The sequence below is a fragment of the Vanacampus margaritifer genome, chromosome 16, assembly GCF_051991255.1.
Source record: "Vanacampus margaritifer isolate UIUO_Vmar chromosome 16, RoL_Vmar_1.0, whole genome shotgun sequence".
Taxonomy (NCBI): Eukaryota; Metazoa; Chordata; class Actinopteri; order Syngnathiformes; family Syngnathidae; genus Vanacampus; species Vanacampus margaritifer.
Genome location: NC_135447.1, coordinates 10,374,676 through 10,391,947, shown reverse-complemented (window position 1 = coordinate 10,391,947; position 17,272 = coordinate 10,374,676). Strand labels below are relative to the sequence as shown.

At 40.4% G+C, this 17,272-nt stretch overlaps 1 protein-coding gene across 16 annotated transcripts in view; it reads right to left on the bottom strand.

Annotated features, from left to right (window-relative positions):
• Positions 1–2,270: 2,270 nt before the first annotated feature.
• nrxn2a (neurexin 2a) overlaps positions 2,271–17,272 on the bottom strand; it is a 145,835-nt gene continuing 130,833 nt past the window's right edge. For 6 of the 16 annotated variants that reach the window (XM_077545934.1, XM_077545924.1, XM_077545926.1 and 3 more), the window contains 4 exons: positions 15,294–15,383; positions 12,900–13,228; positions 10,365–10,449; positions 2,271–6,278 (listed from right to left, as the gene is read on the bottom strand). In XM_077545934.1, the coding sequence (XP_077402060.1) occupies positions 5,473–6,278; positions 10,365–10,449; positions 12,900–13,228; positions 15,294–15,383 (1,310 nt within the window). In that variant the 3' untranslated portion in view covers positions 2,271–5,472. The remainder of the gene's footprint in view (positions 6,279–10,364; positions 10,450–12,899; positions 13,229–15,293; positions 15,384–17,272) is intronic. The other 10 variants (XM_077545928.1, XM_077545929.1, XM_077545937.1 and 7 more) reach the window with 4 other exon arrangements.

The following is a 17,272-nucleotide window of genomic DNA, read 5'->3' as shown; positions in this document are numbered from 1 at the left end:
ACATTTAAAATGGGCTAGCGTCAATTGAATTCGACCATTTTATTCGGTACAGCGTCACAAGATACTTAAATGTGCAACGTGTGGCTAGTGGGCTCGCTAACCATTTGCAACATAAAATCCTGTAATATTTGTATTCCATTCATTTAGCCTTTATTTGCCCCCCAAAATGAATGCATTCATCCATTCGTGTTCATTTATCTAATAAAAATATTTGGTTGATTTACTGTGACTAATATAAAAAGACCAAAATGAACAATTTATTAATTAATTGATGACAATTTTCATCATGCTAAATTACATTACTTGGCAGGTGACATAAAACATAGACAAAACAGCAAGTAAAAAAAAATCCTTCATTAATTCACACTTGGACATTTAATCAAAAGTCCAAAGCGCCTAAGTGCAAGTAGTAAAGTGCTTTCAGTAAGTCCCTTTAAAATAAAAATGAAATGGCATATACATTTGGCACACCAAAGAGAATAGTGTCATTAAAAAGCCTGCCAAATTTGAAGGAATAAAATAATGGCCAAAGAAATAAAATGAGACTCCAAAATCATGAAAAAGAGAGCCCCAAATATGTCCCTGTACAAACGTATGTGTTCAAATGTCTGTAGTGAGAGCCACAGGCTGAATAACGTGTGATGTGTCACCTTGTTAGTTACATTTTCCACGGTCCACGGGCTAGTAAGCTAGCGGGCTAGTGAGCTAGCGGGCCTCGCTAACCCTCTCGCCAGCTAGCTCCTTAGCATGCAGACAGCGTTTCCACATGACCTAATTTAAGTTAATTTTATGCGTTGTAACATTTGAGGTATTGTATTTTAGTTCTAACTCCGTGAGGGTGTAAATGTGAGTTTGATTTGTTGTCTGTTTCCATATTGTATGTTCCTTTTGGATGACCAGCGACCAGACCAGGTTGTTGTCTGGCTTTCTCCTGAAGTCAGCCAGCTCCTTGTGTCATCAAAACACGGCTCATTGAAGCACCACCTTGAGCTTGGGAAAGAAATGGAAAAAAAACAAAAAAACACACAGAACCAGATCGAGTAAAGAACGAGGTTGCTCCCATAAGGAGATGTTCTTCTCTGCTAGGAACGGTCAGATGCTCAGGGCATTTTGAGCAGATAAGTTGCTATGGTAAAGGAGCTTTGATTTTTTTTCTTTTTTTCCTGACACACCTCGTATGTGCAGTGAGCAACATAAACAGGCGACTTGTGCGTGTTCATATGAAGACATTGATTAAGATCACAGTGAAAAATTATTTCAATTATTTTTTTGCCTCATGCATTGACCTCATTGTGACCGTGACACACTGCGGTTAAAAATCCATCAGGCCATATAAACTTTAATGTGGTTTTCACCGAAGTTTAGAACATAGCTTTCCTTTTCTACAATTCTTTGTCTTTTCAGCAGGGGGTAGTCAAACAGCATAGAACCCATCACTGCACCTGAGCACATAGTTTACCCCCTCTGTGCAAATGCGAGAAAATAGGACTGACGATTTCTTACAACATTGGGGAGTACAGTATTCAGTATTGTGTAAAAGCGACAGAATTCTACCGCACAGAACAGAAGACTTTAACTGCATCTATGATTCATAGATGGAAGTCGTAATGTATTAACGAGCATTTCTTACATAAGATATGCTCTTTCTCAACTGTCCATGAAGGCTTGATCTATATTTTGATATTATAGTTCAACTCTCTTCCTTTAGTTAATGCAGTTTTTCAGCACGCTAAATTCACATTTACTGCTCTCCACACCAGGCCCAAGTGTGATCTCTATTTGTATGCGGAAGTAACAACAACAACAAAAACTAAAAGACTTGAATTGAAGCTAAGTGTTGGACATCAGTGTGCAAACATGCCCCGATCGAGACGCTGCCTGAGGAGAAGAGAGACATTATCGGTGCGGAAACGAGAGCAGAGAGCGAGGCCATGATGATGAAACTCAAGTGCAAGAGACGTTTGGAAACCGTATCATGACCTACAATTCCAATGAAATGATGTTCTACCGTGTAAAAACACGTTCACCTTATGCCTTGCGTGTAAAATGACACGATTGTAAATGTATTGAACGCATCGATTCCGTCGACGAGTGCTAACCTTTGAGTAGAATGAAAATTCATTACGATGTACTGCTACCGTGAGTTAATTCGGTGTTTTTTGTTTATTTCTGGGACGAACCCTGGGCAGAGTGGATTCTCCGCCTCGAACCCGGCAAGTCGATAAAAAGTGTTGCATTTTGTCCAAGAAGCAGCACACAACACAAGTGTGTACAAAGTATATCATCAAGTGTATTTTTTTTTTTGTATCTTTATGCACGTCCTGTACACATATTGAGATCCATTTCACATGAACACTATACAATAGCAATGAGTGAGGGATGAAATATTTTTCCGAGCACAGAGCAGCTCACGTCGAATGGCACTTTTCATAAAAAAAGTAACAGGGGATCACAGAGCATGAATAATAAGTTAATGTAGACAGAACCCAACAGAGGAAATGGCTTTATATCATTAGATCCATTGAGTAACAGATTCAGCACATAAAAAAAATGCACAATGCAATAAAACAAAAACATCAGTTTGTCCCATCCTGGAGTTTTCTCTGCTTAATCGGAGCCATGAATAATGCAGGAACACGAGATGTCTGCAGCTATCAGAGGAAAGTGTGTGCTTTTTGTCTGAGTCAAAGGCAATCTAAAATGGAACGTGTTAGGAGGAGCGGTGACAAGGTACATCGAAATATCAGAGAAATATCAATACAATTCACACATCATCAATTATTCATCTCATGGAATAGTCTTTAAGTCACTGATAGAAAAAAAACAATACATGTTTGTCTGCTTTACAAGGAATATCTATGTCTCCACGATATGTTTACATTTCCTGTGTGCTTTTGGACCATCCCTTAACAGTTTTTTTTTTTTTTTTCCCCCCATTGAAGAAAACAAGATGGACAGTGCGCTGGCTTCAAAGTCAGCTTCCGAGAAGCAACGATGAGAAAATGTTCGCCAGCCCGAAAGTTGGGCGTTTTTGGGTCATCGTCGTGAAAGCTGTGAGGGGACGCGGGGACGGGGGACGAGCATCTCGGACGCCGATTCTTCTCCGTAACTTTGCATCCACGACGCCTCTTGAGTGTGCTAGCCTCTATATATACATACAAGCAATGTTTACAGATATACCTTCACTTGGTGTAGACTGAACTTTTCACATTTATCCCTATTTTGAATTTAAACGACCACACAGAAAGAAACGACTCCCATCCGTCTTACTGCAAGGTTCAACAGCCGGAGTGCATTGAGTGATATCCCTTTTTAAACATCCTGTATTTTTCATGAGGATCATCTCTTGAGGACACAGGCAGGGCAGGCTGGGGGAGAAGGGGGGGTCGGGGGTGGCTTAGAACCCTCGTTATGCAACACGGTGGAGGAGATGATGTCTTACAGAAATGAAAGGCTTCCTTTTTTGCTCGTGTACCACAAAAACTCAACACTTGCATTATAGACAGTGGCTGTAAAAAGTGAACACACCCTTGTTACAATAGCATTTTTTTCTTCATAAAAACAAAGTGACCAACTATGACACAAAGGTCTTCTTGGGAAAAAAAAAAGATGCAATTTTTGGCACTTTATTGCCTCCAGACATTCGACACATTAATACTTAAAAAAAAATAAAATAAAGCTCTAGAATAAAATCCAATGAATAGCAAATTGTTTTGTGCAAATCTGTGAGCGAGTGATTGAGCATAATAAGTAAGTGTCGTGACCCCAAAAAAACACAGAGACAAAGTAACATTTCCTGCCTTGGCTTTTTGGCAATAACAAATCTGTTAGTGAAAAAAATAAAAGCCGTTTGTATAAGTGTGTGCACCCTGAAATGAATAATATGTTGAAGCACGTTCTGATTGATTACATTTGGGTTTGTTTTTCTTCATCTGGAACTGTGGATTTTGTCAAGGTTGAAGACCTTGTGTAATGTTCCAAAGCTGAAACTGAAGAGGAGTCTGACCTTTCTTTCAGCGTGACAATGCCCCCCCCCCAAAAAAAAGGTTATTGATTCCCCCATTGGGACCTTCTAAAAAAGACGGAATACTTTAATTAACGATGCTTGAATGAATTATTATTAATTCCTTCCTTTTCTTAGGGCCCGAGCAAGGCCACCGTAAAATTGCTTTGTCATTCTTATCTGAGACCAAATAACATTTTTAAGGATGTCAGTTTGTGCTAGTGTGTTGTTAGGATACTGTATTTCATCATTTACAGTACATGATTATGCACATGCTAGATGCACGGTGTTGGTGTTTTATGATCTTCTCCAAATGGTGGCATTTATGCGCAATTGCAAACTTTTTTTTTTTAGGTGGGGCGTTAATTATTTTTGCAGATTTGGTTCACTGCACTCTAGAACTTGTGGTATTTTACCAAAATACAGTTAACTCATTCACTGCCATTGACGGCTATAGACGTCAAAAATTAATTTGAACTATTTCGATTAGTTTCACATTTTTTTCTCCACTTTTGTTAACAAGAGTATCAAAACCTGCATTTTTTTATTGTATATTTAGAACAGATATAAAATTTGTGATTAATCGTGAGTGACTATTGAAGTCATTACAATTAAAAATGTTAATCGTCTGACGCGCCTAATTTTTAATAATCTTTTCTTTCGTTTATTTTTTAAATTAGGGGCATCAGGCGATTACAATTTTTAATTGCAATCAATCACATGACTTCACTAGTTAACTCACGATTAATCACGAATGTTATATCTGTTCTAAATATACAATATTTTTTTCCTAGGTTTTCATACTCTCGTTAAAAAAAAGTGGGAAAAAATGTGAAACTAATGGAAATAGTTCAAATGAATTTTTGACGTCTATAGCCGTCAATGGAAATAGTTCAAATGAATCTTTGACATCTATAGCCGTCAATGGCAGTGAATGAGTTAATTTAGTCGCTCCCACATTTTTTATTTTTTTTAGTTCAGATTCCAAAGCTAGTTTATTTTTCCCTTTAGTTTTGTTTGATTTTCAGTTCAATTGCACAGACGATTCTTCATATTATAATTTGACAACTTGCTATTTTAACAGTGTTGCGTTCACGCTTTGTAGCCACTCGATCATAATGGAGGACGTGAGACAGAGATCACAAAACATTGAGGCACCTCAACCCCCGGTTGCTTTCGCTGCATCATATCCGTGCTATATACAAAGCAACACTGGAGAGGATCCTTCCGAGCTTGTTCGCGCTTCAAAACGATGCACTTACAAGAAGTGGATGACAGCATTATGGTAGCTGTGCAACTGTGGGGGAAATGCTAGTGTTAACCACGGTCTGCATTTGACAGTTGCCTCGAGTTACCTGTGAAATGTCTGACGTCCAAACGGAATGATAATTATAAAAAAAACAAAAAAAAAACTGTCGGTGATTTGAAAGCGGAGCACCCTCACATCCTCTCAGTCCTCGCCCGCCTGCTCATACGTAATATTCTTTGTCCTTGTTCTTTTTGCCCTTTGTGATTGCCTTGGCCGCCGAGGCGGTCGCGGTGCTTTTGTCTTTGACCACCGCTCCGTTGCCTTCCACCGCAAAATTGTTGGCAAAATTGTGGCCCTGGTCTGTCTGGTAGGAGCCCTCGTCCCGGTTGCGGTACTTGTACATGGCATAGAGGAGGATTAGAATGCAGAGAGCAGCAGCAGCCACGATACCAACCACCATCCCCGTGGTGCTACTGGACTCCCTGATCACCTCCACGGCGCCCGGTTGGATGTTTTCGTCGGAGGCGGTGGGGTCGGCTGTGGGCACATGGGGAAAATTGGGGGGGTAGGTTAGTCCCGGTGTGTTTCGGGAGGACGGGGGAGCAGGGGGCAGAAGCACCTGGTCTCGGGTGTTCATTTTGCCTGCGGGGATGTGGAGCTGGTCGGGGTTGGTGGTGGGAACATAAGGGGGTAAGGGGCGGGGTTTCTGGACTCCGCCCTCACCGGCGGCGGGAGGTGGCGGAAGGACTGTCCTGTCAGTGACCAACGGGGAGTTGTTATTATTGTAAAAGTCCTCGTCATCCGATTCCGTCATCTCTCCGGAGCCGAAGGCCGAGACCTCCACGGTGTCACCACAGTCCTCCTGGTCTGGGGGGCAGGAAGGGTGAGGAGGGACTATCACAGACTCTTTGGTGGTTTCGAGGGGGGACAGGAGGGTAGGGGGAGGAGGGATGACGGGGTAACGGGTGGCGATGGATGGAGGCTCAAGGGAATCCACTGTTATAATAGGCAAGACTAATTCACCTCCTAAAAAAGAAACAGAAAAGGTAGGGGGGGGGGGAATCCTAAATTAGAACAGCATTCAAATTCCGCCTTAACAGTTGCGCTCATTACCGACGAGGCGCAATCTGCTCATTAAGTGGAATATCAGTAAAGAATAAATTACCATTAACCAGCAAGTCAGTGATATTTTCTTAATGATCATTTTACACCACGAGACGATTGGACATGAACTGCATGAGGCCAAACACAAACGGAAGCCGCCACTTTGGTCTCGCTTAAGTATGCGGATTCAACGTGTGGGCGTGTAGCGTGTAATACGGCAAGAGGCTCACATGAGGACACAAATATACAAGACCCGTCCTGAAACAAGTAACACAAAATAAAGGAATTAACTTGTCATGGTTACAAGGGGATTAATCAGTGACACTCCAATTTAAGTTTAACCAATCACATTTAACAACAACAATATGGTCCATACTTATCTACTGTATGTAAATGAGCATCGCATGATACACAAAGGTCACGCAATGCCATTTTGACTTTATTTGAATACATCAATGTTGTGACATTTCAGTCTGGGCAGTTTTTGTGCCCGCAATCTGAATCCCGTTTATGTTAACAACAAAAAATGGCTAAGGTCACGTTAATTATGGAGGGTGCTTCAATAAGGGAAAACATTTCAAATTGCTGCACTTGCGGTGCCATAAACTCATGCTCTAGCCGCTATCATTCACTCTTAACGACTCTATAATACTGAAGCTTGTTCTCCTGAGAATTTAGTAGGATTCTACACGAAAACTAATGCAGGTAATTAGTACAGGACATTAGATTTTTATGATACTGGAGATGTGAGTAATCACAATACAATAGAAAGAAAAGAATAGTCATACTTAGCTGCTGCCCACTCATTTTTTTGGATTACAATAACATTTTTAGACTATAATCTTTGAATAGTGGCTGTGGCTGTATTTATTTAATTGCAGTGAGTAACAGGTATTTATTTGAAGGAGGCATCAAATGCCTGGGAGGAGCATGACATGCTGTTTTATTACTATGTTATTACAGTATTATTACACGGAATACGTAGCTGCCCCACATGAGTAGTTCCTCTCTCTGTCCTTTTATTCTTGGTTCCTACAAATAAGGAAGTGCAGTGCAAAACCTTCTACTTATGTCCTCGCTGTCACCCATGATCGATGCACCAGCCTGAACGGTGTGGCCAAAGTAATGATAGTAAGACGAGACAAGATTTAGCTCTCCAAAGTAGTAAGCAAGACTCAAGGGTATGTTTGAGGCACTTTCATAAGGTATACCATAAGCATCACATCCATCAAGATGTAAGCCAGACTGTGATAAATCCATTCAGGCCAGGGAGGCACGTGCCCCAGCTCAAATGAGATTGGACCCCGCAGGTGCAAAATGATCGACAGATCACGGCACTGTCTTGCCAATGCAGCCTGACATTTTTTCCCCCCAATCAGACGCCTACTAATTGTTATGCCCCTCCTGCACTGTAGGTGGCGCTATGTACCCCAATATATTGTAATCCACCTCGGTAGTAGTCTGGAGAAGAAGAATCTCCTAATGTGTGACTGTTTTAAATATTTTTTTATGTCCCGATAGATTGTTTTGGACGGACATCAATAAGTTAACTAAAAATAAGTACATGAGCTGAATGACGAACAGAGACGTGAAACAGGAAACAGAAATACGGCACGGCCTTCCAAATTAAAAGCATAGATTTCAAAATAAGATATTTAAACATCACATCACAAAACAGCTTGAAGAAAACAGCTTAACATTTACTCACTTAGTATATATGCTTAGTCTAAAAGTGGGGGTTTAATAATGTTATTATTAAATAATAACATTATTAACATAATGTAGTTGTAAATAAAGTACTAGGAGTAACAAATGTATTTTTTTTTTTATAGGGTGTGTAGAAAATTTAACAAGAAAATATGACTTGTTCCTTCAATGAAACACATTTTTAATTTCAAAAAACAAATGGCAAATTTTATTCATTTTAAACACTGTTAACTCTTTCACTGCCAGACGTTTTCAGAAACGGGATGTCGCCAGTGCCAGCCGATTTAAGCATTTTGACTGATCTTTCAAGGTCCACAGAAAATGTTGTGTTTGGACTATGGAAACACACATTCTACCAAATGAAAGATTGAACTCTCATCTTTCATCAGAAAAAAAACTTTGTTTCTACCTTATTCCGTTCTTCAGTAATCAATAATAGAAAATGGTTAGTTTCACCGAAATGCTCTGTTTTGAAACAAAAAGCGGAGAAAAAGAGCTTTTTGTGAAATGATGTTATTTCATGCACTCTTTTTGTCCATGAATGATGCCTCAAACACCTAAATAGTGCTTTACTTCTGTAAAACGCTATCACCAACAATGAAAAAGTGTTTTTTGTTTATTTCCATTCAACAGTGTAACAATTTGACATAACAATTTCGCAAACTATTTACAAATGTGTGCAACTGTGGTACTATTTACAATTATGTGGATGTTTCAAATACAGTTTTTCTTTTTGTAACGCTCCCATGCGTGCAAGGAGACGAAGCAGGATTTGCACAACAGATTAGTTTCACTTGCTATGGCTCCTTTCGCGTGCAGACGTTACACTTTCTTGACGGCCTTTTTTTCCGGGGACTAGCAAGTAGCAGACTGTACCCACTACTCCGATGAATATGCATTGGACTCGGGGCACTCTTCGTCGTCCGATTGAACGTCCGCCTGAGCGTGCTCGGTTGTGCTCCGCGTTTTCCGGTGTTAGCATCGCTAGCCGGTGAACCTTTATGACGTCGTCATAGCCGCCGCGTCAACGCTTGCAACTTCAGCGTCAACCTCGGAGTCACCATCATCATCATCGATGATGATCATCGTCGTCATCAATGTGCTCTTTAGCGTTGGTCGATGCCTTTCGTCTTTGAAAAAAATTCCCAAGTGTGAGCTACTTGCAACCGGTCGCCATTGTTCGCTTCTTCAGCCATCTAGCTCCGCCTCACGTCTTCTACTGCCGCGTCAACGCTTCCAACCTCGGAGTCACCATCATCATCATCGATGATGATCATCGTCGTCATCAATGTGCTCTTTAGCGTTGGTCGATGCTTTTCGTCTTTGAAAAAAACTGCTCTAGCGTGAGCTGCTTGCAACCGGTCGCCATGTTCTATTCCCTTCCCCAGGCATTGTCCCCTCTCTAGCTCCGCCTCACGTCTTCTACTGACGCCTACCCAATCTTGTCAAAAGAGAGTCATTGCTGCCATCTAGGGGCCAAAAATAGTCATTAGGCTAACTAGATCTGCTTGAAACTTTCACCACAGCTGCCCAAGGCTTTCCTACACCCGCTTCAAAAAAAATAAAAAAATAAAATTGGATGACGTCTTTTAACGTCATTGGCGGCCCTCCGTAGGTTTTTACTTGACGTCTTTTAACGTCCATGGCAGTGAAAGAGTTTTAATTGTTCATAGACATCAAATATTGTTGTACATTTTGTCCATTGTTAATAAACAGCACATTATGGGCAAAAATCTCCTGTGCGCTATAATTCATTCATCCATTTCCTGAACCGTTTATTCCTCACAAGGGTCGCGGGGGTCACTGGAGCGTACATGTGCTAAATGTATTTAAATATATTTCAACAGTTAGAGACTCCGATTGAAATTAATTGTTATTGTAAAATCTGGCTGTCTGCCTTGGCTACGTGTATTTCATTTGTTGTGTGCTTTGATTCCTTTCAAATGAGCTCAAAGATTGAGATGTTGTTTTTTTTAAAACGAGACCTCCAGCTTGCGGTGTGTCAGGAGAGTGCACAAAATAAGGAAAAGAAAAGCAGTGTTTAAAAAATTGATGAATTCACTGGTGAGTTAAACACTGTCGAGCTGCTATAATGCCACACTATTTACAAAGCTGTTATTTTTTAAGGAGTTATCTATTTGGCGGCGAGGCGTTCATTTACTCAAGTGGACAACAGCCAGTAACTAATTGAGCATTGATTAGAGCTCTTACAGTAAAAGAGGCAATTTGTGCTGAGCTTTTTGGACGACTGCCGACGTAACTACACATCTATTTTGTTTTTGCCACAGAAAGAAAACCCACCTGTTCCCGGTTCACACTCTTCCAGATCTTCATCATCACTTGGACACTCGGCTGACGCTACCAGAATATCATCCGAGTTCTGCGGCTGTATGTGGGGGAAAAAAAAAAAAAAAGAGCTGATTTTACAAACACAGTCCCTCCCGCTCACTGCCCTATGAGCTTGTTTGCTGTGTGCTTTATGAAGAAGAAATGTTGCAATGTGTTTCAGTCTAGCACTTCTGGTTTTGGCGCTCGGAGCGACGCTAGTGAAAGAACAAACAGAAAATGTGCACGTATTCTGCTGCTTTTTATTCGTTGGCCCCATGGCAGACTCTTCCGTGTATCTAAAAAAGAGCTCTAATGTTGAAAAGGAAATTCGCACCCAGCATTCCGTCGTGCGTACGCCGCATCTTGCAATAACAAATTCACTCAAGCTAAATCAATGTTCTTGGTTTTTTAAGGAGGAGGCTTAGGGCAGTGGGCGACCTCGGTGTAAACCTGAGCAGAACGGTGAATAGATGATGTGAAAATATATGGAAGGCTATTCAAAGGTAAAGGGAAACTAGACAAGAGAAATGCAAATGAATCCAGCTGAAAGCAAGCCAGTATCGCAGCTTTGAAGAATCGAGTTTGTCCTCATTAGCGTCGCAGGTAACTCGAGTTGAGATTCCAAGCCAACCACTTTTGACAATGTGCTGTAAAAATATATACAGTTGGTAAAGTGAATCATGTAATTTGTGCTGTAGTCTGTGCTATTTACTCAAACAGTTTGTCAAAATCAGCACTAATACGTGCAGTTGCACTATAATGTTGACAAAAGTCGTGCATCAAAAGACGTTTTTGTGGCTTGGAAACGTTTGAGGCCAATTTCAAGCTTTAACGGCACCTTTGGCCTCCAGTTCCAGCGAAACCCTGTAAGCGCTCATGTTCCATTGAACCCGAGCACAGAAGTAATGTAATCCTCCTGTGAGACGCAGACCCTAAAATTTTAATTAGTCATAATATTCGAGTCTCACAATGAGAAAGGAAATGTTTTTAATTTGCCTTTCCCGCTGAATACTTCTCTCATTGTGTGCCATTCATTCAAAAACAAATGTCACATTATCTGCTAGTTTATGATGACTCTTTTTGAATTTCACTGAGCACACTAATATGAAAGATAAAAAAAAAGTATTGTGGATTCACTTAATAAACATCGTTGGCTAATTGAACATAGCCTACCACATAGTTAGAACGAATTGTAAACCATAGGAAGTGGCGTAGCTAGCAGGAGGATGTAAACAGCCGCTACCGAAAGCCTCAACTGACAACGCAACGGCTAATGCTATTGTTATCAAATAGCCACCATTATTTTCACGTCACTTAGCAAACCAAATCCGCCTGTTAAAGTGACAGTGTGTAATTATGACCACTAGATGTTGCTATATCATATAATTTAGCCAAAGTGCATGCATTTCAAAGCACACACGATAAGGTGGCTCAGAGAGACCACACTTCACAAGCCTACCACCAATTCTTATTTTGCGGGATCGAACGAGCATCTGAGCGAGCCGGAATTAGCCGGAGCAGCTAACAAGAGCGGCTAGCGGGAGTTAGTCGGAGCCATAGGCTGGAGTGACTAACAAGAGCGGCTAGCGGGAGAAGCTAGTAAAAAAAAAAAAAAAAAGTTTGTAAAAGCTTGTGAGAGCAAAGCAGAAGGTGACAAGCGACAGGAGCCCGAATCATGGAACTAAGTGACAGTGGTCGACCCAATGAGCCCGACACTGGATGCAAGCACCACCACTACGTTTGCGAAGTTGTCCTTAGACTTACAATTATATTTAAAAAATGTACGTTAATGTGATAGAACTTTTTTTTTTGTGTGCATATTATTGAAATCAATAGTGTTTTTTTAATTGAATAAATTATTAGTTCACCATTAAATGGTGCTAAAGATTACACACTGTCCTTTTAAAGGCAATTGCATATTCACAATCAAATTGTGTGGGATGTGATGACGCCCCTAAATGGACAAAAAGATTTGAACCCAGAACCTCTTTACTGTCCTTTCTTAGTAGCTATCGCTCCAAATTTGACTCAGCATTTCTGCCAGGTCTCCCTGTTCATTATCTGAGGAGTTGTACAGTGGATCTTCCCACCCAGAGCTGAGGCCTAGCAACAAAGTAAGCTCACAATTTATTTTTGTCATTTCTCGTCCTCATATCCTCAAATGCTACAATGAAATAGTGAGGAGGAATCTGCCAACTACATACCCATAAATGAAATGTTTTTGTCATCTTATTAGATAAATATTGATTCCAAAGTGCTCTAGATGATGTACGTGGCACAGTTACACGCTGTTATTGCGTTTTGTGTATGTGTAGTATTGATGTTTTTTTATAATTGCGACGCGATAGTGATAGAATCAAGAGATGGATTAAGTCGGTTAAGTCCCCACTGAAGGCCAAAGTATGAAAGGCAGTAGAGCTCAGTACTGGATTATAAATGTTTTTTTTTTTTTTAAATATGTAAATAGGCCAGTAATGCCTTTTCTAATGTTCCTTTTTACTCTCTGACCTTTGAGATGCTGTCCCTCAAGCTGGGCGAGCGCTGCCTGCGGGTGGTGGTGGTGGCCATGGTGGTGGTGGTCTCCATGATGGTGGTGGACATGTCGGAGACCGCCATGGGGGTGGCGGAGGTGGTGTCGGTGGTCAGCACGGAGAGCGCGTCGCCCACCAGACGGAGGTTGCCCTCCACCTGCACGCTGGGGTCGTTCTCCGCCGCCAGTTTCAGCACCTGCAGCCCGTTGTAGTAGAGGCCGGAGATCTGACCCTGGAAGGGCCGACCCTTGTCCTGGCCGCCGATTTTAATGGCGGCTTGGCTGTTAAAGATGGTCAGCTGTCTCCCTACAAGCCAGGCGGAGAGACGTTGATAGGAAGGGAGAGAAAAAGGAAAAAAGGCCAAAAAGTCATGTGGGTGACACGGGAGTGCAACTTGAGCCATGTTGGTGTTAGTGATTAACAAAACAATCATTTAGATATTAAACGGGGGGGATTTATACTTTAATCATGCAGCAGGCGCTTATATTGAGGTCCTTATTTATGCTGATTTCTCTATAACATTGAAAAGGGACGGGTGTTTTGATACTGGTTCTTTATTTATCGCTAACATTTACCAAACAGAGGCCATGATTACAACTGAAGTCCCTGGCTTCAGCGCAGTGGGAAAAAAAATCCCCCAAAATGGAGGCTAAACTCCACTGACTAGCGAACTCCGCAGCCATTAAAATTCAGAGTTCCCCTCCAGTCCAATTGTCTTAACTCCTGAGAGGGACAATGTCTCGTAACAGCGCCACTGACAGCGGCCACGCTGATAAGCTACATCAGCGAGAGGACTGCAGTAATGGGCCCGTTTCAGGAGAATACTTATTAGCAAAGTTGGTGGCTGCAAACAGTGATCCGTTTCAGCAGCCTGTCAGGCCTCTTTTGTCACGGGCCGAACTGAAGCTGGGGGACTGCGACGTGGTCGCTGTAGTGCAACACAGGAAGCCGACAACACGGGGCCGCTTGGGAGCAAAGGGGGGAGGGGAGCGCTTGACTTAGGGCCATCACATCCAGAGGTTTAGCTTACATTGGTTTAAGGGGGAGGAGGGAGAGACGTTTAGTTCACATTTTACTCTCACGAGTCAAAGTGCAGCACACTTTAAAGGTTAAAAACAAATTATTACACACATTTACACATCTAGTTAAGACGAAGGAAAGTTAGGGCCAAACTGAAAAGAAAAAAGAGCAAGAATAAAGTTGTAATATTACAAGAAATGTTAAAGTTTATTACTTACTTTACTAAAATATTATGAAAATAAAGTCACAGTTTTAAAAATTGGAAATGTTTTTGTGTACCGTGTATGAATCAGCAAAATCCACCTGTTTTTATCCTTTTCAGGGAGCGGCCATTTTGTCACTTGTTGTCAACTGATAATGACATCACAGCTCAGGGCTGAACAAACGACCAATCACGGCACACCTGTTTTCTGAAGCTGAGCCGTGATTGCTCGTTAGCGACTGTGGCGTGGTCTTCAGTCGGCAGCAAGTGGCAAAATGGCCGCCCCGAGATGGATAAAAGAGGGTAGCTGTAGATAATTAATTCATATTCCACAAACGCAATTTTAATCAGAATGATGTGTTTAGATGATTGGGGGAACACACTACATATAATTTTAAGAAAATATTTGGGTTGACTTCCTATTATACTGAATGTCAAATCTGCCAGATTGTATTTTTATGGGCTAATATCACTGGATTAGCTGTAGCTCCTTTGCTTGTACAATTATTGTAACATTACAACTTTATTGTGGAAAAATAATGACTTTATTCTCATACAATAACATTAGTTCTCTGAATATAGTCTATTATATATATTTTTAAAATGTATATTGCAATCCTGACTTTTTCTTGCTCTGTTCTGTTTTTCTCATAACATGCCATTATTCAAGTAGAATTCCAATTTTTTTCTAAGCTGACTTCAAAATCACAACTTAATTTCTGTTTTCACTTTGATCACATAATTACAACTTTAGTCTCATAATTGTACAACTTTGTTCTCGTGTTTTATCATTGTTTTTTTTTTTCCTTTTCAGCGTGGCCCTAATACTCCCTCTTAATGGCAGTGATTAAGAGGGACGATGGAGGGCTGGGTATGGGTTATGTGTTTTTTAGTTCATTGGTTTAAAATCAGTTTAAGGGTGCAGCCGGTCCACAAGGTGCAAGGGTGACAAGGAAGAAATACTTCAACGTTTGCTAACAACATTTGATCAGTGCTGAGATTGTGTTCTTCATAATTGGTCCAATTAAATTGGGGCCTATTACACATAATCCTTGTCACAATTGTCTTGTGGTGCCGCGCCTCTCTTAGGGGAAAGGTTAATCACTAGTTAGTTCAAGGATTAATTAACCAATCAATTCTTTTTTTTACCTTTATCGAGTAGCCACTCGTCAACTACCCGACCGAGTCTGTATGGGATTCTTTGCCTAGCAATAGCCAGTCGTTCATTATCATAGTGTCCTTCAGAGAATTTGGAGAGACAGGTTAAAGGTTAACGTCTGCAAGCTGAAAGATCACATGGTTAGAAACAGAGTTATGATGGCTAACACCTTTAACAAGATGGTTAAGCATCTTTCAGTTCAACGTATCTTTACTTGAGTTATTTGATTTTTAAGAGCAACAGTTAGAGAAGTCAAGTTTAGGCTATTTATAGCTACACTAGTTAGTATTGTTTAGCTATTTTAAGCACAGGAAAAAAAGGTTTATATACTTTGAATAAAAACATGGTTAATTCAGTTAGCAGCATGAAAAATCAGACATTAACAAAATCAATCATTCAGAAAAAAATGTCAATTTAAACAGTCAAACATGAGATATAAGCAGAAAACATCATCATTGGTGATATTTCATTGTAGTGAATTTAGTAGGAAATCCAGCAAAATGTTAAAAGTATATTCCAATCAAACTTGAATATTTTCCAGTAACGTACTGTCAACATTTAAAAATTGGAATTCGTATTTCCATAATGAAAAATGTTGTTTTTTTGGAAAAAAAGGACCAACAATTATGAATATGAAAATTTGAATGAAATCCTACTAAATTCTTATGAAAAGAAACTCTCACATTATAAATGATCAGTATCAGAAAAAAAGAAAAAAAAGAAAAGCTACACTATGACTATAGCATGTTGCAGTGTGAAAAGTCAAATAGTTGATTCATTACTGTCCAATAAAAAGCATGAATGCATTTTTTTCACTTTGATGTAACTAAGAAAAAAACGTGTCTTTTTAAAAAAAAAAGAAAAAAATATAAGCTTTTGGTTGGACAGTGACAACATTGTAGATAATAAAAACATTAACGGCAAGTGATTTATTCTGGAGGTCATTCAATTCATGTGGAGCAAACTTACACATCACCAGTTGTGAGTCTTTAAAATAAATATAGATTATAAAGATGCTAGGAAATATGAACCCATACACGAATTGAATACATGCATAAATAAACAAAAACTCAATATTAAGTAAACAGGCCAAAGTCAGCCAATGTCGTCAGCAGTGGGCTGGCGATGAATACGTAAACAGGATTATGGCGTAACATGGAAGAGGAGGCGCCATACATGACAGTTTAAGTCACTTTGGCTGTATTTAAGCTTTCTTACACGCTGAAAAAATAAACTCATTAAAATCATATAATGAAATCATTGATTGCTAAAGTGGGAGTGAGAGTATACAGATGCGTGTGTGATTAAAATTTGTTTTTTTTTGTGTGTACTTTCACCAGCAGCTGGAGGCAGAGAGGGAAGTTCCTTTTTGGCGCGCCCGCCGCCGCACCTGCTCTGAAGAAGGTCGATTGGGTTCAGAGCAGGTTAAAGAGCAGCCAGCCGTGATTACATGAAAGCAGTTTGCGTTTCCCTTTTCAATCTGCATGCAAATTAGCCGTGCAAGTACACAGGCGGGCGAGCCTTAATCCCTTTTGGGTTTAAAATGAGGTTTCGATGAATATATTATCCCAGGTTTGTTTCCGGTGTGTGCGGAGTTGAGTCAATAACAGAATGTCAAGCCACTCGTAACATTTCCACCGGATTTCTTTTTTTCACAATTCAATTGATATCTTTTGTGCTCAAAGACAGTAGATAGGCGACGTGGCGACGTTTGCAGGACCTCATTAAGTAGTTACGGTGCTAAATGCGCAACTTGAACTACAACACCAAAGAGAAGCCATTTTTAGAAAAGGGGTGAGAAAAAAATAGCGGCTTTGAATGTACCGCACGTGTGCATGTTTGCTTATCGAAGACAGAAGAACGATTGCAGGAATGGCAGCTGCTGATGAAAGCCCTTTAACTGCGAGATATACTTAGCAAGACAGCTTTAGGCGAGTGTATCAGTGTCAGATTATGAGATTGTTTATGC